This window comes from Papaver somniferum, chromosome 1, assembly GCF_003573695.1.
Source record: "Papaver somniferum cultivar HN1 chromosome 1, ASM357369v1, whole genome shotgun sequence".
Classification (NCBI taxonomy): domain Eukaryota; kingdom Viridiplantae; phylum Streptophyta; class Magnoliopsida; order Ranunculales; family Papaveraceae; genus Papaver; species Papaver somniferum.
In genome coordinates this window covers 161,865,316-161,890,018 of record NC_039358.1, presented here as the reverse complement: position 1 = coordinate 161,890,018, position 24,703 = coordinate 161,865,316, and the positions used below count along the sequence as shown (strand labels likewise).

Here is a 24,703-nt window from a genome sequence, read left to right as displayed (position 1 = left end):
AATCCTAAACCCCAGTACCTCTTGCACCATTGTTAATATTTTTGTGTATATAATTTTTTATAAATCTAAAAATCCATTACCTTCACAAGTCCGAGTTTGAACGATACCCCTTATCATCATTACTACAACCACGAAAAATATTTAATCAAAATGGCGCCGCCGACGCGGATTTGTGCTTAGGTAGAATTTTTATATATATATTTTTTTTTCTTTATTTTTTGTTCCTTTTTACTTTGTCTTTTTGTCTTTAATTTACAGGTTCGAAGTGGAGCACTAAGGATTTGGAGAGGAAAAAGCTTAAAGCGAAAAGAGAAGAAAAAAGGACAATTTTAGGATTTAAATTTTTTTTTTTAGAGTGTGTGAGGAAAACTGTAAATTGTTTTTATTTATTTTGGACTTTGGACTTTATTCTGGACAATTGGACTTTATTCTTTTTTTAACCCTACGGAAGGGTATTATTATAAAAAAAAAAAAAAAAAAATTATTATATAAACTGTGTGCAGGGAAGGACGACGATTACTATATCGTCTCGGCCCCTCGGGTTCGCACACGGCATAGGAGTCGTGGCCCGAGTCGACGACAACGGTTCATCGCCCGTCTGGTACGGGAGGTAAGTCCAATCGAAACACCCGCGAATCTCCTGCAAGCGGGTTACTGTCTGCCTTAAGGTGATAATTGTTTGAGGACGAACCGGATTGTCTTTATTTTCCTAGTAAAGGGCAAGGCCTGGCCTAAACAAGATAAGGGTTCGGATTTCATCACCGTTCCCTTCTTGCCCGCCTTAGGAAAACGAAACCTAACGCGAACCCAAGCTTAAAATTTGGAATAGAACGAGACCGATAGGGTAACGAGCTTAATAGGAAACTCGTTCGAAAAATATTGGTTGCTCTTTAAGCACACTCCAAAGTTCATGATGGTTTCTGTGAGTTGAATGCGTGACTGCGCCGCCTTGTGATAGCGGTGAGGCCTTGGGTATCAAAGCTCCACTGAGATTCCCTCGCCTCAATTCAACTTACTTTGACTCGGATTGATTCCAGAGGGGTTTGCTCAAATTGCAACGAATTCCCTTTCGAAAGATAGAAGCTGGTCTAGAAACAATCTAAGTGGAGCCATCATGCTTTTTGTTTGCTAGAAATCTTTAGGTTTGCTTGGTGGAGTCGAGTCGGCCTTGTTTGTGATTGTATAGAATCCCTCTGTAGTTTATATTTCTTCGGTGATGAATCCTTTTGAGGAGACGCCACCTGCGATGACGTTGCGAGAATATATGTCTAGAAATTCTCGTTATCAAGAGACGTCTTCGGAAATGACTCTTGGTGAATATATGCGTGGGCAGCGATATATGGATACTCCAACTTTTATTGAGGAATCACCTCTAACGATCTATGAGAAATATTATAAACATAGACCATGTAGTTGGGAACAAAGCTTGAGAATTCGTGAATATCAAAAATTATATTGTGATGATGATGAGGAGGAGGATGGTGATGATGATTATAATGATATTTCTAGTTCAAATCCAAATAATTTTAAAAATTATTTACCTATTGAAAAGGACGAGGATTTGACTAGAAATACCCCCGTTTTAGACGATGATTACGAAACGGATGATGGTTTAGAGGAACCAGTTTATCTTGAGAGTACTGTTTTCGAGTCAAACGATTTAGAAACAATAGTCTTAGAAGAACTCGTAGAGATTAGCGGGGATGAACCTGACTTAGAAAAATCAATCGCCCACTTTCAGGAATCTGATGACCTAGAAATTAGGGAGATTATGACCAGTCTACCTAGAGACGCCGAAAACTCTATGTTTGGGGGTGATTATCATTCTCCATGTTCTTTAACTCTTAAAAATATCCCTCACTTGGGACTTGACATCAATGCCTCACCCATCTTACGAGACTATCTTCGTACTCGTTTTCCAGAACCTAATGTATTTGCCAGTTTGTTGATCTAGATTTAAGTTATTGATCAGTGGTTCCCTTGTATATGCCAGTTGTGTTGATATTAGTCAGACCGGTATCTCAGTCCCTTAGGATAGGTTCATTCTGGCAGTGGCCTTCAGACAGATATGGGAAACATCGTTCACTTTTCAACCATCTACATTTTTCTTTTTCCATCTTCTTAATCTTTTCATGTGATTAGTCTGACTCCGAGTATGATGTCCATCGTGAAACTATCTTAGTAGAGCTCTGTCACTTATATGAATTTTAGTATGCTTGAGTGAAAACTCGTGTACAGAAATTGGAATTTCGCATCAGGGTACTTCCTCCTATAATTAATAAGTATGCCACCCAAGGAGGTTCTTTAGTGCTTTCCAAGATTTTGCGTAGATAGTTAGGGTCTGGAGTATTGGTTTTTGTGGGTACACCTCTGATAAACCCACCCGAGATTAACTCGGTCACTTTTCAAGAATAAATTTGCTCGAGGACTAGCAAATAATAAGTTTGGGGGTATTTGATAGACACATTTTTGTGTCTAATTTGTCCTCAATGTCAGTATTGTTGGAACTCTATTTTTGTACTAATATTGTGTTTTTATGTATTTTTAGGAAATAAACATTTTTGGAAAATTTGGCTCGAAAAGTTGATTTTGGTACCCGGAGGACAAGTGTTATTTGGACTCTCGCTTTTGGATAAGGGGCAACCTAATTACTAAGGGCACCACCAGAACACCTTCTTCTCAAATTCAAATTAATTTTTTTGGCGGGAAAAATAGGTTCATCAACTGGCAGATTTTCAATCGACAAAATGAAGGTGTTGTGGTGCGATTCAATGGCTCAAACTTGGTAGGAAGATGTGATATAGCTTAAGAAACACATTTATGGCATCTAATTCGATCGTATTTGGCTGGATAATCACCAGGTGATGAAAACATCAAGAACAGTTTTGGCGGAAAAAAATTGTCTTGAACTGCCGTGACTAGGGTTGATGATTCGAAGGTGTTACAGTGAGATTAAATGGCCCAAATTAAATGGGTTTGTTCCTAGGGCCTAGACAGAGCTGGTATGGGTGTTGGATTCGGTCCAATTTGGTTAGATAATCGGTGGGAATCAAAACAGGGAAGATATTCTCAAATAAGGAAGATATCCTATTTTTAGAATTTGTGGATGGAAGAGACGTGCATGGGTTAACTCTATTGGCTGGAAACTTCTCCTACAGCTCAAGGATGACGCGTGAGAAGAGATAAAACATGGAACAATCCGTAACAAATCAGAGAATTAAAGAAAAAAATATCGGGAATATTTTCATTCACTACCGAGTAATGGGAAGATTTTTTGGATTAATGGAGGAGATTCAATGGTTCAATTACGTATAAATATGTTCCTAATGTTCTACAGAGAGGCTGTCGAGAGTTTGGGGTCTATAGGAGGAGTGTAGACTCCACAGGAATTGAGAGAAAAATTGACAGAGAAACTGCTGCTGCTGCTGTCTGAAGAACAAGGAATCGGCCACGGTTTCTTCATCCGAAGCGCAACAGTTTCTTCATCTGCGCAACAGTTTCTTCATCTTCGCAACAGTTTCTTCAACCGATTTGCAACAGCTTATTCAGCCACAGAACTTTATTTTCCGTCACCATTTGTTTCTCTGTATCAGTCCAACATCGTCTTCGCAACAGGAACTGCTGTTGCGATTTCTCTGTTGCATTGTTTACTCATTTGTAATCAACTTTGGAGCAATAATAATATATTTTGAGATGAATTACACCATGATGAGCTAAACCCCAACACTGGGGTGATGGAGGAAGCCTTATTTCACACTTGGGTAATTATATTTAATTCTTCTCATGACTTTTGCACTAATTTTAATTGAAATTATGATTTGAAAAAATTAGTTGTCATTTGATTTGATGCGGCATGCTTAGCTTAGATGATTTGATGCCTCATGCATAACATTTACATCTAATATTTGGAGAATTTATCTTGGCAAATATAAGAGTCAATATATTTTATATATTTACTGAGCTATAATTGTTAAAAGAATCATTATTTGAACCTTAAGAAATGAATTCGGTGGAATCCTAAACCCCAGTACCTCTTGCACCATTGTTAATATTTTTGTGTATATAATTTTTTATAAATCTAAAAATCCATTACCTTCACAAGTCCGAGTTTGAACGATACCCCTTATCATCATTACTACAACCACGAAAAATCTTTTAATCAGTAGGCTAGTGTCTGTAGCGGCTTAATACAGTGTGTGTTCAATCTGGACTAGGTCCCGGGGTTTTTCTGCATTTGTGGTTTCCTCGTTAACAAAACTTCTGGTGTATGTGTTATTTTTTTTCCGCATTATATTTTTTTATATAATTGAAATATCACATGTTGTGCGTTGTATCTGTTAGAGCACTTCTCGATCGAACTCGCATGCGTTGCTATCTCAAGCATGTTTGTCAATCTAAGTGATCAAAACTGTAAGTCTTGATTTCTAGTCTACTTATAGATAAGTCTCGGACTAGGATAGAAAGTGTAGTTGAGCTCAAGACTCCATGGAGATCATCATACAAAGACGAAGAACTACTCAAGGAACTGGCGGAACTTCATCGACTAAAAGGTATGTGGAGACTTGAACTTATCTATCACTCAAAAGTTTATCTACTTTATCTCCTATCTTGAGACAAAAGTCGTTTTGTTATATAAACTTTGATTATACATATTTGCTATTTCGAGCCGAGGTTATCTCGCTTATCTATTTCTCGAAATATGTGTTGGTAAGCTTTAGATTTTCCCAAGTTCATCTTTACTAGTGACGAAAGTCATATTAAGTTTAAATCACTTGAAAATGGCTTTGACGAAAATTGGTTTGTGAACAACAACTATATAATATCCTATAAGAATGTTTAAATGATTGAAATGAGAGTTTATATTATTTAACCATGGTTGGATATAAGCATTGTGTGGTAACTCATACATTATAAGTCCTTATTCCTTGAACCAAAGTATGCGTACTTTGCTGCTTAGGAAAACCGGAACTAGAGTCCGCGTACCCAGTCCGCGTACTGTTGGAGGTTATCATCCCGAGAATTTCTGCCGGAGTTTGTGAATTGAAAACAAACTTATTTCGGGTACTTAAGTCCTCGTACCAATCCGCGTACTTAAGTTGGTTATTTTCTATAAACGATTATCCATGAACTTAAACTTATATAAACTAAGGAATGCAAGTTTGCAAACCGTGGTTATAAAGTTCATGAATCGATTCGAGTGAATCAAATCGTTTTTATTTCAATTGTGTCTGTTATAAAGATCTAAGCAATTGAACAACTCTCTAACCAGTTCAATTGAGTCATTTGAACTAGTTGTGATAAAGAAGAATATGGTTGATATGAAAGTGCTCATATGGCTAATCATTTGGTTAACTACTGTTGAACCAACTAGATGTACATGTTTGGGTACGGTTACACAAACCTAGATAAACGTGCATTTCATTTATGTGTAACAAGCTAAGTTTCGATCTAACAGTTGAAAGATATTAACTTAAATCCAATCAGGTTTTCATCCAATGGTGAATATTGAATGCTTTGTTACTAAGCTAACATTGATTGCAAACCCTGATTTGAAAGACTATATAAGAGAGAACTCTAACAACTGGGAAACTTAATCCCCACACCTCATGTTTGATACTAGTTGTATTAGCTAGAGTCGATTCTCTTTTAACCTTAGGTTTCTATCGAGACCCTGTAGGTTAACGACTTGAAGACTTCATTGGGATTGTGAAGCCAGACCGATATTATTTTTCTTGTAGTTGTGTGATCTGATCTTGCTGTTTCTATCGTACTAAGTACAATCGTAAGATTGGCTTGAGATTGATTTCTCCGATAGGCAAGATATAAAAGAAGTCACAAACATCTTCGTCTCATCGTTTCTGATTCCGCAATATCTTCTTTTTCTAGTCGATTAAGATTATTGTGAGGTGATTGATAATACTAGGTTAATTTTCGGGAATATAAGTCTGGGTTATCAATTGGTTCATGTTCACATTGATTTATCAAAAGACAGAACAAAAAATCGTAGGTATTTTTGTGGGAGACAAATTTAACTATTACCGTAGACTTTTCTGTGTGATAAAAATTTGTTTATTAAAGTCTTTGACTTTGGGTCGTAGCAACACTTAGTTGTGGGTGAGATCAGCTAAGAGAATCAAGTGCGTAGTATCCTGCTGGGATCAGAGACGTAAGGAGGGAAATTGTACCTTAGATCAGTGTGAGATTGATTGGGATTGAACTACAGTCCAGACCAAAGTTAGTTTGTAGTAGGCCAGTGTCTGTAGCGGCTTAATACAGTGTGTGTTCAATCTGGACTAGATCCTGAAGTTTTTTTGCATTTGCGGTTTCCTCGTTAACAAAACTTCTGGTGTTTGTGTTATTTCTTTTCCGCATTATATTTTGTTACATAATTGAAATATCACAGGTTGTATGTTAAATCAATCAATTGGGAAATCCAACCTATGGTTGTTGATTGAAATTGATTGATACTTGAACATTGGTCTTTGGTACCGTTCAAGTGATTTTTCTTGTATTCAATTAGACTCGCAGATTTTTATTTGCTTGAGTAAGTATTGAATCGAGAAAGAGATATATAACTCTTTGATATACTTTTATTAAGATTGAGTCTGACTGTCTAGTTGATTCTCTTAAAAGTATATTGGAGTTAGTTCATACAGATTTCTAATCGAAATATTGGGTGTGGTTGTTAGACCCCCGCTTTTTCAGTATCGATCAATTGGTAAATCCAACCTTTGGTTGTTGATTGAAATTGATTGATCCTTGAACATTGGTCTTTGGTACCGTCCAACTTATTTCTCTTGTATTCAATTAGACTCGCAGATTTCTATTTGCTTGAGTTGGGATTGAATCGAGAAATTGAGATATAACTCTTTGATATACTTTTTATTAAGATTGAGTCTGACTGTCTAGTTGATTCTCTTAAAAGTATATTAGAGTTAGTCCATACAGATTGATAAGAGAAATATTGGGTGAGGTTGTTGTACCCCCACTTTTTCAATTGGTATCAGAGCGGGCATACACGTTTAAAGACCTCATAAGTCTGTGTTTGTAGCAATCTGACTCTGTGGACGGAAGATTATCTCTTGCTGTTGCGCACACCAAAATTTCTTACAAAGCTTTCAATTATTCCAAATGTCTTGGGATTGCCTCAAAGGATAACTCCTTAGCTGATTCTTCCGAATCCTGAGGTAGAAAGGAAGTTTTGTCAAATTTTGATAACATTTCCTCAAATGAGACATTTGACACTTTGTCAAAAGCTGAAATGGAGCTCACCAGAATCTCAAAAAAATCTACTGTGGATATTGATTTTCATAATCATGCTCAGCTCATAGATGAATTTGAAAAGTCTCTTGGTCGAGAACGAAAACTCTATAGTATCATTGAATCCTTCTCCAACAATATCGAAAAACTTATTCAAGAAACTACCCTTCAGCATAAAAATATTAGTGTTCTTGAGAATATTGTTAAAGAAGACTAGAAAAACGTTTGATCGAGACGCATTCATCTGATCTTAACAGACTTCATGTTGAAAAAGAGAAACTTGGTGCATCTCTTATTCTAGCCCAAGAACAATGCAAATCCTTGAAAAAGGAAAACTATGTTTTAAATAGAAATTCTTCTGTACCGATGATCAATTCTCAGACAGAATTACAGTACATGAAGAGATGTTCTACAAAGGAAGTTTCTTCTAAGAAGTGTTTACATGACTTGCAATCTTCTAATAGGGTTATGAATTTAAAACAGGTTCCTGTTAATGTTTCTCCTCCGCGAACTTATTCCTTCTGTGGATAAAAAAATCACTATGTTCATCATTGTTTTGCTAGAAAGAAACGGATTTCTGATCTTCAAAATATACTTCTTTTTACTGTCGACAGAGTAAACTCTGTAATGACCACTATAATGGATTTTTTCCCTACAGAAAAACATGATTCTCATAAAATATATTTCAATGGTTACTCATCTCGAAATCCCCACAAGAATCGTGTTCCTTCAAATGGTGCAAATTCTTACACCACAAAAATACACATTCCCAATATTTATGAGAATAATTCTGGTAAATCTAAGTCCACATGGTGGATACATGTCTCTTCTAATCCTATGGAACAAATTTCTAGAGGTCCTAGACTTAATCCTCAGAAAAATAATTCTGATGGATCACCTGACAAGGTTATGTTGAATTCTTATGGAATAAAAAATAACCAAAAAAGGTAAGGAATACCAGGTTCAAACCTTCAGATGGAATTTACAACTCGTCTCTCAAAACTCATAGTGGGATTACATCTCACTTGACTGCCTAATCTTAGGCATCTTTATTCTTGTATCTAATCTGAGAGATGCAAGAATGACTTTTGGGAGATACTCAAGTCTACTGTAGTTTTCCATTTGTATTATGTTTGACTATGTTGTATTCTTTTGATGAGAAAGTAGAGTTACTTGACTCCTTGTTGCTATCTATCTCACTCTTATACTCTGATTTCTTAATTATTGACTCATAAGGATGTGGGATATATGAAAACAGAGGTATTTTATTCTTTTTTCTTATGTTCTGTTATTCTCAACCAGTCCACGTACGTCCGGGTATCTCTTGGGAGTTTAGGGTTTCCACAACAAGGGTGTTACTCTCTTGCTTAAAAACATATATATATATATATATATATATATATCTTATATTGTTTTGCCTTCCCTAATAAAAAAAAGGTATGTAAAACTCCTCAAGACCTTAAGAAGTGGTGAATCTTGAGATGGATGAAGACTCTAAAGGATGCGACTCTGTTCAAGAACTTGTCTTGAAAAGGATGATTGAAAGGAAAGATTCTCATGGGTTAGAGAATCTGTCAAGGATTTAATTCTTTTTCAGAATGACTCTAGGGTCGAGTTTGAAAATCTTCAACTGCAAATAAATCAGCTTATTGATGGTCAGGCCAAAATCCTTGATAATCAAAACACCTCGGTCAGGAATCAGAAGAAGCTCATCATGGATTGTGTCAAAGCTAGGCATCTTGCCCGCATGGTTGATAGGAAAGTCAGTGTTCTCACACATGATCATGGGGTTTCTACGGTCAAAAGAATCAAGGATATCAGTGATACCTTTTATGATGGACCCTTTCAAAGGTATGTGTTATCAAAGAAACTTGATTCTTTTACGTCTAGGAAACTTCTTATGAGAATTTATCCTTGTGTTAAGAAGGATAACTAGGGTTTGGAATAGCCGTTATTGTGATTACACATAGCTATGTACAACGTTTGCATCTTCAATGTTTTTAGATTTGTTTATTTAAATTCTAAAGTTTGTTTGGAAGATGATTTTGCAGTATTAATCTTTATGATTTCATATATTGCAACTTGTTATGTGATATGTGTGTTTGCGTCCGTGAACTATGAAAGTCCCACACGTGGTCAAAAGTTAAGTCCTTCATATGTCGATATGCAAGTATTGATAAAAGATTGAATGAACTTTTGACAAACAAAAGATAAGCCTAGTATGTCATTATGCAAATATTGATGGAATATAGGATGAGCTTTTGTTTACAAAAATTAAGTCTATTATATGTCATCCTGCAAATGGTGATGAGAAATATAACGAATCTATGTTTATTCCGCGGTATTGATCTTCCCTGATCCATATTTTTTTATGTAAATATTGCGTGGCTCCGTAAGTTTTCTTATGTGAGCATTTCCGATTGAATTAATCATGGGTTCTCTTGTGGTCAATTTAGTTGAGCATTTTGGATACAAATTCATATTCTTATGTGATTTGTTAATGTCCAAATAAATCCTTCTTTTCTTGTGAAAGTAAGGTCGCTCTTGTTGTTCTTTCGGGAACGACATTTTATGGGGGAGAGTTCTTAATTGAACTTGTGCTTAATTGCCAAATCTTTTTGGGGAGTGCGGTTGTGGAATATTATAGGGGTTATCTTGTATCTTTATAAACTCCTTTATGAATGCGTTTAGTTTCGACTATATGATTGCATCTAAAAAGTTGATATGTACTTTCTCTTGGTCATGAAGTGTCTCTATGGAAATTTCATTAGGATCCCACTAATTTTCGTACCTTTGCCAATTTTATTGACAAAAAGGAGGAGAATTAATGTGTAGTTCACACTACAAATATATATGGTTTTCGGATCATTATGTAAGGGGGAGTGGTTTTTATGTGAGATGAAGTATTGACTAAGGGGAGTGATACATATCACCATAATATTATTGTCGAAGTTGTGATATAATTGAACTTTGATGTTGTGTAATAATACTATGACACTGTATAACAATGATTGAGAGCTATTGTTTTCTCATTGTTATGACTACGGATCTTCAACAACGATGATGCTACATTGAATATCTTTGGAATCATTGGAGTACTTGGAATTGACGAAGATTTCGAGTAATGTTGAAGGACCAAGGAGATCAAGCATGTGGATGAGAAACTGCAAAGTTTATTTATTTTATATTCCATATGTATATTGATAGTTTTGTCACTAAAATTGACAAAGGGGGAGATTGTTAGAGCACTGCTCGGTCGAACTCGCAACCGTTGCTATCTCAAGCTTGTTTGTCAAGTTTAGTTGCCAAAATTATAAGTCTTGATTTCTAGTCTACTTATAACTAAGTCTCGGACTAGGATAGAAAGTGTAGTTGAGCTCTAGAATCCACGACATTCATCATGCAAAGACGAAGAACTACTCAAGGAACTGGTGGATCTTCATCGACAAAAAGGTATATGGATATTTGAACTTATCTACTACTCAAAAGTCTATCTACTATATCTCCTATCTTGAGACAAAATTCGTATTGCTATATAGACTTAGATTATACACATTTGGTATTTCGAGCCGAGTTTATCTCGCTTATCTTTTTCTCGAAATATGTGTTGGTAAGCTTTCGCTTTGGCCAAGTTCATCTTTACTTGTTCAGGATGACCGGAGCTAAGTCCAAGTACCCGTACGCGTACTTTCGGAAGTTCATATCCCGTGAATTTTTGCTGGAGTTTTTGAACTGAAAAAAAGCTCAGTCCGGGTACTTAAGTATGCGTACCGGTATGCGTACTTAAGTGGGTTATTTTCTAAAAATAGTTTAATTCGTGAACTAAGACATTTATAAATTAAGGAATGCAATTAAGGAATGCAAACCGTGGCTATAATGTTCATGAATCAACTGGAAAACCTAATCCCCACACCTCTTGTGTGATACTAGTTGTGTAAGCTAGAGTCATTCTCCTTTAACCTTAGGTTTCTACCGAGACCCTGTAGGTTAACGACTTGAAGACTTCATTGGGATTGTGAATCCAGACCCAACTATTTTCTCTGTAGTTGTTTGATCTGATCTTGTTGTTTCTATCATATTGAGTACAATTGTAAAATTGGCTCGAGATTAGTTTCTCCGATAGGCAAGATAGAAAAGTAGTCACAAACATCTTCGTCTCATCGTTTGTGATTCCACAATATCTTGTTTCACTAGTCGATTAAGATTATTGTGAGGTGATTGAAACTTATAGGCTGTTCTTCGGGAATATAAGTCTGGTATATCAATTGGTTCATGTTCACCTTGATTTATTAAAAGACGGAACAAAACTCGTAGGTATTTCTGTAGGAGACAGATTTATCTATTCCTGTAGACTTTTCTGTGTGATACATATTTGTTTATTAAAGTATTCGACTTTGGGTCGTAGCAACTCTTAGTTATGGGTGAGATCAACTAAGGGAATCAAGTGTGTAGTATCCTGCTGGGATGAAAGATGTAAGGAGCGCAACTGTACCTTGGATCAGTGTGATATTGATTGGGTTCAACTACAGTCCAAACCGGAGTTAGTTTGTAGTAGGCTAGTGTTTGTAGTGGCTTAATACAGTGTGTGTTCAATCTGGATTAGGTCCCGGGGTTTTTCTGCATTTACGATTTCTTCGTTAACAAAACTTCTGGTGTTTGTGTTATTTTTTTTCTGCATTATATTTTGTTATATAATTGAAATATCACAGGTTATGCGTTGTATCGATCAATTGGTAAATCCAACCTTTGGTTGTTGATTGAAATTGATTGATCCTTTAATATTGGTCTTTGGTACCGTTCAAGTTATTTCTCTTGTATTCAATCAGACTCGCAGATTTCTATTTGATTGAGTTGGGATTGAATCGAGAAATTGAGATATAACTCTTTGATATACTTTTTATTAAGATTGAGTCTGACTGTCTAGTTGATTCTGTTAAAAGTATATTGGAGTTAGTCCATATAGATTACTAAGAGAAATATTGGGTGAGGTTGTTGTACCCCCACTTTTTAGTATAACGAATATCAGCCACTAGATCTGTCTTAGATAATCAAATTTAATCTTCACCATAGGTTTTAACTATAAAAGTTTAAGAAAAAACAAAACCCTAAAAACCAATATCACTTATCTTTGCGGCTACTCCCCACTTTCATCTTCATCTTTCTTCTTTCTTCAGTCGAGATTTTAAGCTCAAGACTCATGGATCGTAAGTACATTCTTGTATTCCTCATCTACCTAACATACGCATGTGCAGTTCTATGTTATAGTCATGTGAAAGGACATAATCCACTCTGAGTTGTAGATCTTGGGGTTAGTCAATTGAGTTAATTGTTGTTACAGGTTTTACACTAATGAACACAAGGAGCAAGCATCTTCGTTGATTTGGGCTGGTGAGTTATCTTTGGAGATTGGAAGTGAATTGGTATCATCTGAGAGAGGTGGATGCATATGTACGTACTATGGAGTAGTATAGATCTGCATTTGTGTTGTGTTGTTGTAGCTGTTTTGTGTTCGATCCACCGGCTGTTGTGTAAATTTTGATCGATCTAGAATGATGTATGTGTTTTTAATCAACTAAAGTGATGTTGTGGTGTTTTAATGAAATGATGTAATATTTCTTTTTTGAATTGTTAGGTACCTAAAACTGACAGAATAATCGATTATTCGGAACCGGATGGACAAAACCGAAACCGGATAGTAAAACTAAGACCGAAACCGTTGGTTAATGGCACAATTGTGGTTTGGAAAATCAGAAACCGACATTAATGGTTTCATTTTTGGCTTCGCTGGAAACTGAGCCGAACCGACTATGAACTGTCCTAACGGGAGTTGCTTCTTTTTTTTTCTTTGGCTTGGAAAAAAAAAAGTTATTTTAGTCTCCAATAAAAACCGACTAAATAAATATTTTTAAATAGTAGACCACACTGATTTAAGAGCACTTACTAAACCGTTATTCTTCCAAAAAAAAATTCTTCTTTTTTTGATTGAAAAATTTTCAGAGATGAAAACATGAAAAATCCACAACAAATCCAATGTGAAATGGGTTATATACACGTAAACAAAAACGAAAATCAAGGGGGATATTTCAGTCTGGAAAGAGACTTCTAAAGAAGAAATAAAAGATATAAAACAAATCGAGGGAGATATTTTCTGTTTTTTGTTTGTATAAACATTAAAAATCAAACTCGAGATTTTAAGTTACTACTATAAGTTAAGAAAACAGAAACGGGTGGAGATACTAAAATTAGTAAGTCGACATCAATTGCCAGAGAGAGGAAAAAAGAATTTGGAAGGAAAAGATCTGGATGTTAAGTGAGCACCCGTGGAATGTCACCTTAGTAGCTAGTAAAAGAGATATGTGACACGATACCTGAAGATATCTCCAAGAATTGGATGCATGAGCATGAGTCCATGGCACGGTCATTATTAAAAACGGTTGTAAGATGACGATTGATAATGTCGACTGTCGACTGTCGACTGTCTAAGTACATAACATTTCGCCCAACAATAAATAGTCATATCCTTAAAAGTTACAAGTAATAAAAGTTAGAATTCTTGGCAAGTTTTTAATTATCGACATTCGACATTCAATTAATAAATTGTTGACTATCGACATTTTCTTTTCCAGTGTGATCAAACCAAGGATGGAAAGATGGGTTTCGAGACTGGCATGAAAATTTTACAGTAAGGAGTTCCACAACACATATATAATGACTGTGGTAACTTTACATAAAGACGGCATAAGAATTTTTGAAAATTTGGCGTAAATTTTAGGCAATTTTTTTCAATGAAACCCAAATTGGATTGTGAACATCGACCTTAAGAAGCATCAACGGTTTATAACATGTTAAACTCTTTTTTGGTGTTTTAACTAATGAAATACATAACTTAGGGTCGACCTGCTTAATTAATACTTCATACAGAGGTTTTAGTCTTGAATGGTAGTAGAATATTAGAAGTTGGAAGAGTTTTAGGTCAACAAATGAGGTCATAACTTCGTTTCTTCAACTTGTCATTGTTTGTTCGTGTGACTTTAAAAAGTTTGTTGCAAAGCCGACCTTTCTGAATGGGTAGCAACTTGTAGCCGAATGATTCTATACTTCTCTCACACACTTACTTTGAAATACATTCCTTTTCCATTCCACGGCATTTATCCCACATGATTGTAACGAGAAATATTCTCATCTTATGGTATCTAACTGGAGGAGTATGTTCACAACTAAAGTCCAAGTTGTATAGAATCCCAACACCTATGGTACCGACTGATAAGTAAGGTTAGAAAGAGTCACACTTTATTCAAGAATCTTGTACTCCCTCCGTTCTTTTTTAATAGGCCAGTTTCTATAAATAAAAGTTTCAAAAAAATAGACCAGTTTCCTAATTGGGAAAGTCAAATGTTATTTTAATTTTTTGGGACCACTTTTCTCTTAACTTCTTTTGATGACAAGTGTCATGTGGACCACTTCACTTTACTTTTTTTGCTAGCAAGTGTCATGGGGACCATTTCACTTCACTTCTTTTATTGACAAGTGTCATGAGAACCACTTTCAATGATTAGTTCTCTTAATTTCCTTAAATTTCGCTAAAAACAAAACTGGCCTATTAAAAAACAACGGAGAAGTACTATTTACGACGTTACCACCCGGATCCTTCCTTAGTCCACAGTTACACAAATTAGTTGAGTCATAATTCTCAAATCCCTCTATATATAGAGAAATATCACAAGTGAAGAGAAGAAGAGAAACAAAAAAAGTAGGAAGCAAAGAAAAAAAAAGTGAAGTAAAACCACATCACCAAGTAAGCAACCACTACCCACAGTTTTCAATATCATCTACTTCAGAATCAAATTAGATCATAATCATCCTACTGTTCGTCGGAGAAAGAATTAATCACACATTCAATGGCATCAACTGTGATTTCTTCTTCAAATAAACCTCGTCGAAGAACGTGTTCGTGTTCACCATCAAATCATCCTGGTGCTTTTAGGTGTAGCCATCATAATCAACAGACGAGTGTCGTCGTCGTTTTGAGAAATACAAACAGTGGTCATGAGCAGTCTAGAAACGGTAGAGTTCGTTCTGCAGATAGAGAGCTTTTGAAGAGGGCATTAATGCCACCAGTTCGTCGTTCTGCTAGGCGGTGTTGGGATTTTAGGCCCACTCCAAGTCGTCTCTCTACTATGTCAATAGCTACATGAAATATTTATTGATTCTGGAGTTTACACAGTATCAATTAGATGATCTATGAAGAGTACAATTAGAATGTTAATCTTTGTTTTTTGTTCTTGATTCAGCACTCTGTATCAAATATTTTTAAGTAATATATTGATCTTAGTTTAGGTGTAACTAATTACTATCTTCCGTGTAATTAATTGTTTGTTTTCAAGCTAAAACAATGTATACATGACTCTTCTCCTTTTAATAATCTAGAATTTCATTTCGAATGACCAAACTATCCGAACCGAATCCTTAATTTGATGAACTCTTAAGTTTTTCTGGTTGTGCTATTTACCGTATCCCATTTTTATTCTGTTTGTTTGGACTTGGAGTACTAGTTGAGGAGTATCAACGCGTTACGGCATTAAAAATAAAGCAAAAAAGGGACCATTTACAATCAATTTTTCCTGATAGTAAGTAATTGGCTGAGGGATGGAGCCTTGTATGAGATTAAAGTTAGAAATATGAATCTGTCCCTTCCATTTTCGTCCTCGACCTTTTCAGCCTCAAGTCTTCAATCAGTTTCATCCGAATTTGATGGTGCCGTTGATTTTCTTACATTGTGGTTTTTGATATAATCTTCCATAATCTTAAAAGGCCGAACATGGTCGCGTGGCCTAATGGATAAGGCGCTCGCCTCCGGAGCGGGAGATTGTGGGTTCGAGTCCCACCGTGATCGATATATTATTTTTGTTTTTCTTTCCTTTTTCTTTTGGGAAGAGCTTACGTAGAATTTGTTTATGATGAACTTTCTTTTTTTATATCCTGAAAGTGCATGCATAAGCCCCATCCAACATCAACACCGCCACCTTGTATCCGATTATAATCTCCATAAGGAGACCATAAGCCCTATTCAACATCAACACCGCTACCCTTTATCCGGTTATAATCTCCATAAGGAGGAAACTGTCATGTTTTTGTGAAGCTTGTGTCTTAGATTTGTGGTTGTGAGTTTCTTTTAAGGGATCATAGGCGGTTTCATCATTTTACCAATGGGCAAGTTCGTGTACGAATTATTAGTGTTTTCGGTAGTCAATTCTTCTTCCATTTTCCGTGTTATGAGTTTGTTTTTCTTACAACATTAACCTACCAAAACATAGAATAAGATCTTACTGACAAAATTTTATTTTCATTGTATATACATATTATCTTCTTATGATTCTGTATAAATCAGTATAAAATGATTACATGGGTCTTACACAATGGAGAGTGGAGACCAAGTTATACAATATACATATTACATCTAAGTGAGAACTCAAGGTGTTGCGACAAGCCATACCCTTCAGTTGCATTTTTCCATTAACACTGTCTTTGTAGTTTACCTTTCAACCCCATATTGGAAAAGAGAGGTCTTATCCCATTTCTATCAGGCTATCAGCTACCTCCCTAATGACGGAAGTGACCTTTTTATCAGAAATCTGATGGTGATCCGGAATTCATTTACTCCTGGTAAAAAATTGAGCAGAGCGACGCATTAATATTTTGTAGGTCAATAGTAACTGTAATTAAAGTGCTACAACGGGGTGACAAAATGTCCAGAACATTACCTCGGGAGAACTGATCGCTGAAGATATGGAGTCTTGCTCTAATGATGCATCAATTCTTGCTTCTGATTTCTCATTTGAATATCTAGAAACACAAAAACAACCATCTCAATTAGACATGAACTTTGTCTCGTCACACATAGAGAGAGACGGGAAATATAAAGAGATGAAAATAGTTCATCCTTGTTAGAGTTATTGAAAATCTAGAACGTATCATGTTAGGCACTCACGTCGACAGAATGGTCACCCAAATGAGCTCTACACAGTCCACCCACAAAAGCCTTTGTTCAACTGGGACAACGCCATAGGTAATCAGATGAGCAAAAGGCCAGAGCTTCCACCCTGCCTGTTAAGCCAAGGAACAAAAACAAAAATACTTCAAATATTGTACCCAATCCTGAATATATAGATAATTGAAGGAAAAGTACATCAGTTCAGATCTGATGTCAGCTCTGTAGAGCTAACCTCAACTCCTAAGAGGAGAGAAATAATCAGATTTTGGAAATCAAGGGAATTTCTGTATTTGTAAACGTGAAGAGTAAGAGCAGAAGAGTTGCTTACAGTTAGCATGGGCACAAATGTAGCCTTTAGTTCACCAAAAATATTGGCTGGGGATTCGAAACGCAGTAGACCTAAAACAACAAAGTAAATGCTGTTCCAAAGAGCTGCCCAGGCAGTTTGATCAAAAGCAACTTTGGCTAGGACCCACCACCAATCGTTGTAGGGAATAAGAGACTGCAAATTGGAGGAACCTTGTTTCAATGACAGTTCACTACAGAGTTTAGAAAAATAAAACACCACCAAACAAAACTTCAACAATGACAGTCACCTCGCAGAATTGGTAATAATAGTGAGAAAGTGATCCATGAAGAGTGAATCCTACGAGTCCTGATCTGAACATACGCGTACGATCGAACTCAAAGAGAGGTTTTCCTTCGAAGCACTACAGAAATAATAGGGACTCAAAAATATGCAAAGAAACTTGATGCGCAGGAACCAGAAATCCTTTGAACAAGAGAAACACTAATTACCTGTGCAATCCAATCCCCAACAGAGTAGACAACCCCACTTATCACCATTTTAGCTAGAACAGGGTTTGTTTTTAAAGCTTCCTCGTACGCAGCCCAGTTATGTTGAGGTGCATATCTTAGTATCTCATAGAAAGTCCATCCCTAGTAAACACAAAAAACAGAAAATGAACTAAATTTCAACTAGAACAACAATTTCTCTTTTCTGCATCACAGTGATAATGCAAAACCATATCAGGCACCGTTACCGCTCGGATATTAGAAAAACTTGAAGCTGAGCATTATGGCCAATTCAGATAGGATACAAATTTTCTCTATCAAGTTAAGAGCGGATATGTTGCTTGGAAATTGAGCTTCACACTCTAAATTAGGATAGAATATTGGAACAAACCTTCTTCCCCTACCTTCATCCATACAACAGCTTACAACCAAATCTAATTCGATAAAGGAACTCGAATAAATTATGAGATTTCTTACAGTTCCTTTGTGATAATCAGTTCGATAACTAATATCCAATATCACGAAATTTAAAGACAATTGTGAAAAATTACTATTCTGAAGCGAGAAAGAAGATTACTCACCTGCCAGTAATCTTGATCGATGGTTAACAATTTAGTAACAGCAAAAGTACCAGCAGTAAGAACAATGGCAGCATTAATGGATCTATCAATCAACTTCTTAACATCTTCCTCTCCACCTTCAGCCCTATCTTCGGAATCAGAAGAAATAGAAGTAGTAGTAGCAGAAGAAGAAGAAATCCCCTTTAATTCTCCAGCAACCTCAAATGATAATACTCTCCCTTCATTAGATAATTCACCAACTGGATTATCATTATTACTCAATGAATTTTCATATTCAATTTCAATTTGATGAGCTATAATAACCCCTTCATTTTGATCTAATGAATCACTACTTTTTACATCTGTAACTGATGATTTAACAACCACGCAATCTATTTTCTTTTGCTTTAAACGAGTTATCAAATTTGTTGATTTATTGTAGAAATTTTTCTGAAGTGAAGAAGAACCGGAGAGACCCTTTACAGAAAATTTCAGCGCTTTTGACTCTCTGTTGGTTATTGAGTTTGTGATTGGAAGAAATCTCTGGGTTGCGAAACTGTTTACAGAAGCCATAGCAACTGTGTGATTTGGGTACTGTGAAAGAACTAAACGATTGAATTGGAGGAGGATATTTTTCTTATAGTTTAAGTTGTACGTTGCTGAGCGTGGCAAATCTTTGTAATTGATCTAACGTGTAGAACTTTTTGAGGTAGTATAAAATGGTGGGGACGTTATGTAGGGAACTAGGTGAGGATGATAAACTTTTGTAGACCACAAAAGATATAAATTTGACTATGTGAGGTATACGTGGACTGGTATTCATCGAATGTTGGTCAAGGGCTACGAAGAAGATTCCGGTGGATCGACTTATATTGATAACCGGGTATGTGATCAGGGTTAAGCCTTTAGAAATTACCCTGGACAGGAATGTGTATTTAATGTGAACCAAATCCACATGCCTCAAAGAAAATACATGAAATAGTAAAGAAAACTAAACATGATAAACAAAAGCGAAAATAATTACTAAGGCCGGTATTTATGGAGGGTGGTATAAAAGTTGTTTTGCCATGCCAACCAAAAATTTGTTATAATAATCAAAAAGTAGGAGAAAATAAAAAATAATACACTAAAACATTACTGAGCAATCAACACTAAATCGCTAGCGATGCTTACTTGATCGCCCGGTCTAGTCTTGCTCGCTCGGTCGAGTCTTGATCTCCCGGTAGATATTCGACCTGGTCTGGCTAAGTGGCAAATTTCCCACTTAGGGGCAATTCCTATGGTAATGTACATATTAAATTTGTTGTTGAGACAGGTGGATGGCCAAACAGATTTTTCCACTATGGGAACGCGGTGAGCGGTTGATCATCGAGCGCCAGGGCTAGGGACAAACACTCACATGTGTAGGTCAGACGCGGCGTTGGTAGCAACAGCGCGGGCGTGCAAGACACAAACGCTGGCGTTGGTCACTCAAACGCGGGTGTGAATATCAAAAACGCCAACGGTCAATATCCAACGTTTATATTCTGAACGTTATAATTTTCAAAACTATAAATTCCTTCAACCGAATTCATTTTCAGTCACAGAATTACATTTTCCTTCTTCTAAAACTCTTCCAAACCAAAAGATATTGATACAATATGAACAACTTAATAAGAAAGGCGGTCAATACTGTAAAGAAGAGAATAGATCGAAGAAATGAACCGGCACCACATCCTGCCACAGATGTAGATTTTTCTCAAAATCGGGAAGCAAAGTTTGCTTCGCCGAGTGTTGTTGCTGCTCCATCATTAGTCCAAGGTCATGTGTCGGGGCATCAAGATCGGTCTGAGGGTTATTATAGAATGAGAGGTGGATTTTCATACTTATTAGTTGTTTATGAAGGTCTACCCCCTCGTGTCCGAGAAAGGGTTGACAGATGTCCCTGGCGTGCGCTTTATAATGTGAAGCCTAGAAGACACAACAACAGAATTACAACAACATTGATAGAAAGTGGTGGCCGACGACGCACAAGTTTCATCATATGGATTTTGAAATTGGTAAACTTTTTTAAATTTTATTTTTTAATAATTATTAAATAATCAAAATAATTAATCATAGTTGATATTATTCTTGTAATAGGAGTTACACCCGTTGATTTGTATTTCATTTGTGGGATCCCAAGTGGAGTGGGAGAACCGGTACCATACAACGAAGACGAATGGTTATCAAATGGTAAATGGAAAACGCTTTTTTCCTCGTTTATGGAATCAGAAATACGTGAAGATCATAAAGAATTAACAGGAGGTGGGATATTATGTTCAGCATTGAAGTCTTTCCTTACCCAAGGCAGAAACCCAGAAGATGTAGACGACTATCTTGAACTCGAAAGGGTGTTTATCTTATGGGTACTGGGTCAGACGTTCTTTCGAAACTCAACTTTTGTTGCTCTTGTTGGTTGGCTTCAAGCATTATAAAATCTTGACAGAGCACTAGATTATGACTGGGGTTCTGCAATTTTAGAAGAAATGTACTGTGGGCTGGATCAAGTGTCCATGGGTATAGTTAACTTCACTGGTTTCTGGGGCATCATAGAGATAAATATCAAAATTATTATTTTTAAATTTAAATAATTTTTATGAACAAATGTAGATTAAGTCAAAATACTAAAATTATGGAGTAATTTGCAGTATTGGTGGTATATCTACTTTCGTGTTGGTAAACCAATCCTTAAAGACGACACCCATAGATTTCCAATCTTATACATGTACGTCACGACCAACTGGGCAAAGGACACTGGCAGCAACGTCTTGGGTTCCAGTTTTGTTCAGAGGTTTCATCAGATAACTTGGAGCCACATGAATGTAGTTGTTCACCCTTACATTGATTTTCTTCAGTATGGTGTTAATGATGGAGAATGTATTCTTGGTTATTCTCTCTGTAGAGTTTTTTTTACACTCCAGAAACATAAAGAGGGGTTTGGTATACCTGGGAGAAAGACTGCAGTACCAAATACAAGGTATATATGCAATTGCAATTAACCCGTCATCACGTATGAAAACCTCTAGATCATATTTTGATCGGCTGAGAAGAATCAATTGGGAGAGATATGAACTAAATACGCAGAGGAATATTAGTGAGGCGCAGTATGTCAACTAGTACAAGTCGATTGCGAAGCCTGTCATTGGGATACACAACATGCATATCTATGGGTTTGATTTCCTAGGGCTATCACGCCTGAATCATGATGCAAGTATCATTCCCAGCCAGACACCTCCAGAAGAACCATACTTTATGACTTACCCCACCATGGGTGCAAGTTCTTCATTTCTTCAAATATGCCCGAAATTCATTGGGAAATGCCAAGTATTACTTCACAAGGTGAGACGACTGAAAAGACGAGGGTACCCAAATATACCTCAATTTAAAACTTTTCCATCTATAAGTCCTTTCTCTGAAAGCGATTGTCTACAGACTGAGTCGAGACAATATAACTAATCGGTTCACACTTCGTGTGACCGCCTATGGATGCGAGATCGATACAATACGACAACAAGATAACTTGGGTGATTGACTATGGATACAAGATCGAGACAATACAACAACGAAATATGTTTACTTGATAATACGTTCAGACTTAACCAAACTCTAGGGATTGTCTATCAAGTAAAATAGGAATTAACGTTTGTGTAATTTACTTTAAATTATAATAAGCACAATTATAATTGCAGAAAATAAAAGTAAAAAACACAACAAGATTTTGTTAACGAGGAAACCATAAATGCAGAAAAACCCATGGACATAGTCCAGAATTGAATACTCTCAGAATTAAGCCGCTATACAAAATCAAACTGTTGATGGTGGATTTTAGGTCAGGGCTAAAATTGTAAAACCAAATTTATGCACTGACATCCTGTAAAGGATAAAGCCACTGATAAATGATGAATACTTCTTCACTTCGCTAATTTACCTAGTGTTGATGGTGGATTTTCATTAAAGGCTAAAATTGTAAAGGCCGAAATTATGCGCTAACATCCTGCAAAGGATAAAGCCACTGATAAAATGGTGAATACTTCCTCACTATAAACTTATAGCATTATCAATTAATGCATGACATGCCTTGTATTTTATGTACTGCTCCACTCTCATTATTGGTGCGGTATGACGACTGAGTGTTGCTCTCAGCAGAGCAACACGAATCTCCAAGCGTTAATAATGAAGCATATACGAAATACCCGTACAGGCTGAAATTCTCGGAGTGTTATACTAACCCGATCGAGCATCTGGACTGTCTACGTCAGTCTTGGAAATAATCACGACCACGCAAGTCGGCCACATAGGTGCAAAGTCACGCCTGACAAAATAATCACCAAACGCCAGCCCAGAATGGGATACCCAGACTAGTATGGAGAATCTTGGAAAATCTCGTGCGCACAAGACCGCCTACGGCAGTCTCAAATTCATCACGACCGTCCAACTTCACCAGCATGGTTGGACGGCGTAGATTATCCCATGACCGGTTGGACAAGGCTTGTCCTGTACACCGGCGAACCTTCTTCCTACCTGCATGACCGACTCTTCCCTAACCTGACCAGATTGCAATATACGATTGTCCGAAGTTGGGTCAGCGTGGAGAATTGAGGGTCGCAGAAAAGTCCACTAAAAACCTAAAATGGATCACGACAAATCCAACTTTACCACCATGGTTGGATGGCTTAGATTAACCCTGAGATGGTCGGACACATACCACCGCACTCATCACCGGCCTAATAAGTGCCCCGCACAATCGGCCTCTCCAGATGAGGTATATAACACGTATTTTCGGTTAGCCAAACTAGCTAACACGCGGCCGGCCAAAAACCCTAATTAGGGTTTTGTGTCGCAAATCGATCACGAGCGTCCATTTTCTCCTGCTCGAATGGAGGGTCCAGGAATAGACTAAGCAGTTCTAGTGAGTATCAAAACGATCATTGTGGGCCACCTATCTCCACACCCGATCGTCCAAGTCATACCATGGCTGGTTGCCTCGATTCGCACGCCCAAACTAGGCGTAGTCACACTTCCCAATTGCGAACCAATCTCGACCACTCAACTTCTCCGGAAAAATTGAGTGGCTTAGATCACGTTTCTATGGCAAAATAAGGTACAAACGTGTACAGCAGCCCGCCGTCTGCACGCCTGACTGATCGGCCAAGACTGACCAGGCTTGGTCGTCTCGAAACGCGCTCCCGAAGTAGGCATGACACGCGGCCTTTGAGGCATGAGATTTCTGTCGCAAATCAATCTCATCCATTCCTATTTTCCTGACAAATTCAGTGGTCTAGATTGCACCTTCATGAGACAGTGAGGTATAGGCGCCTACACCAGCATGCCGTCTACACGCATGCCCGATCGGCCCTGCCAAATATGTCTCCCATGCTTGGATTCGACCAAGCTAAAGGTTGGTGTTTGAGCACCTCCTAAACCCTAATCCAACGGTCGCAGATGTGGGTCGCAATCCATCTCGTCCTTCCAACTTCACCATCTTGGACGGACAACCTAAGACAGGAGTTAAGTGATCAGTGAGGCATCACCACGATCACCGTCCACCACTCTTCCACACAAAGTGATTGTCCAAGTAAGGACTTACATGTACAGCCTCCAAACGATCACTCGAAGATGGATGGACATGCATCTATTTTAAGACGCTTAATCGTGACTTACTCTGTTAAGCCTTAAAACAGCGATGCTTCACACATGCTGATTATATTCGATGCATTACCTGCATAGAATACACACGATATTTCACAAATATCGACTTCCTAAATAACTTAGTTATTTAATCTAGCATCACATGCTACCTTTTTTGGGTCCCACGATCCACACACTCGAGACATTAGTCATGTCGCAAACTGGGGGATACATACTGGGGTATTGGTCTGGCGGTTAACAGCGTGTAGCGCACAACGCGCCATCAAAAGAACGTGTCAGGAAGACATGGACGGTTAGTGATGATGGGAGAAGTGGGTAAGACTAATCGTGTGACACTAACACACGCAACTCCACTACTCCATCACTCCACTTTCTCCACTTCCCATGAGAGACGTGGGTAAGGCTCAATGACTTGTATAAATAGGTT

General features: G+C 37.1%; 1 protein-coding gene and 1 non-coding gene across 2 annotated transcripts; one reads left to right on the top strand and one right to left on the bottom strand.

Moving 5' to 3' along the window:
- Nucleotides 1-16,080: 16,080 nt before the first annotated feature.
- Nucleotides 16,081-16,153, top strand: TRNAR-CCG. Its single transcript has one exon. It is a non-coding gene; the product is annotated as a tRNA-Arg (tRNA).
- Nucleotides 16,154-16,571: 418 nt separating this feature from the next.
- On the bottom strand, nt 16,572-19,289 carry LOC113306057. The gene is made up of 7 exons (XM_026555042.1): nt 18,628-19,289; nt 18,050-18,190; nt 17,848-17,961; nt 17,580-17,753; nt 17,249-17,364; nt 17,022-17,103; nt 16,572-16,920 (listed from the first exon to the last, which is right to left on the bottom strand). The coding sequence occupies exons 1-7, from the start codon at nt 19,177-19,179 to the stop codon at nt 16,915-16,917; spliced, it is 1,185 nt and encodes a 394-aa protein (XP_026410827.1). The 5' UTR covers nt 19,180-19,289; the 3' UTR covers nt 16,572-16,914.
- Nucleotides 19,290-24,703: the final 5,414 nt, after the last annotated feature.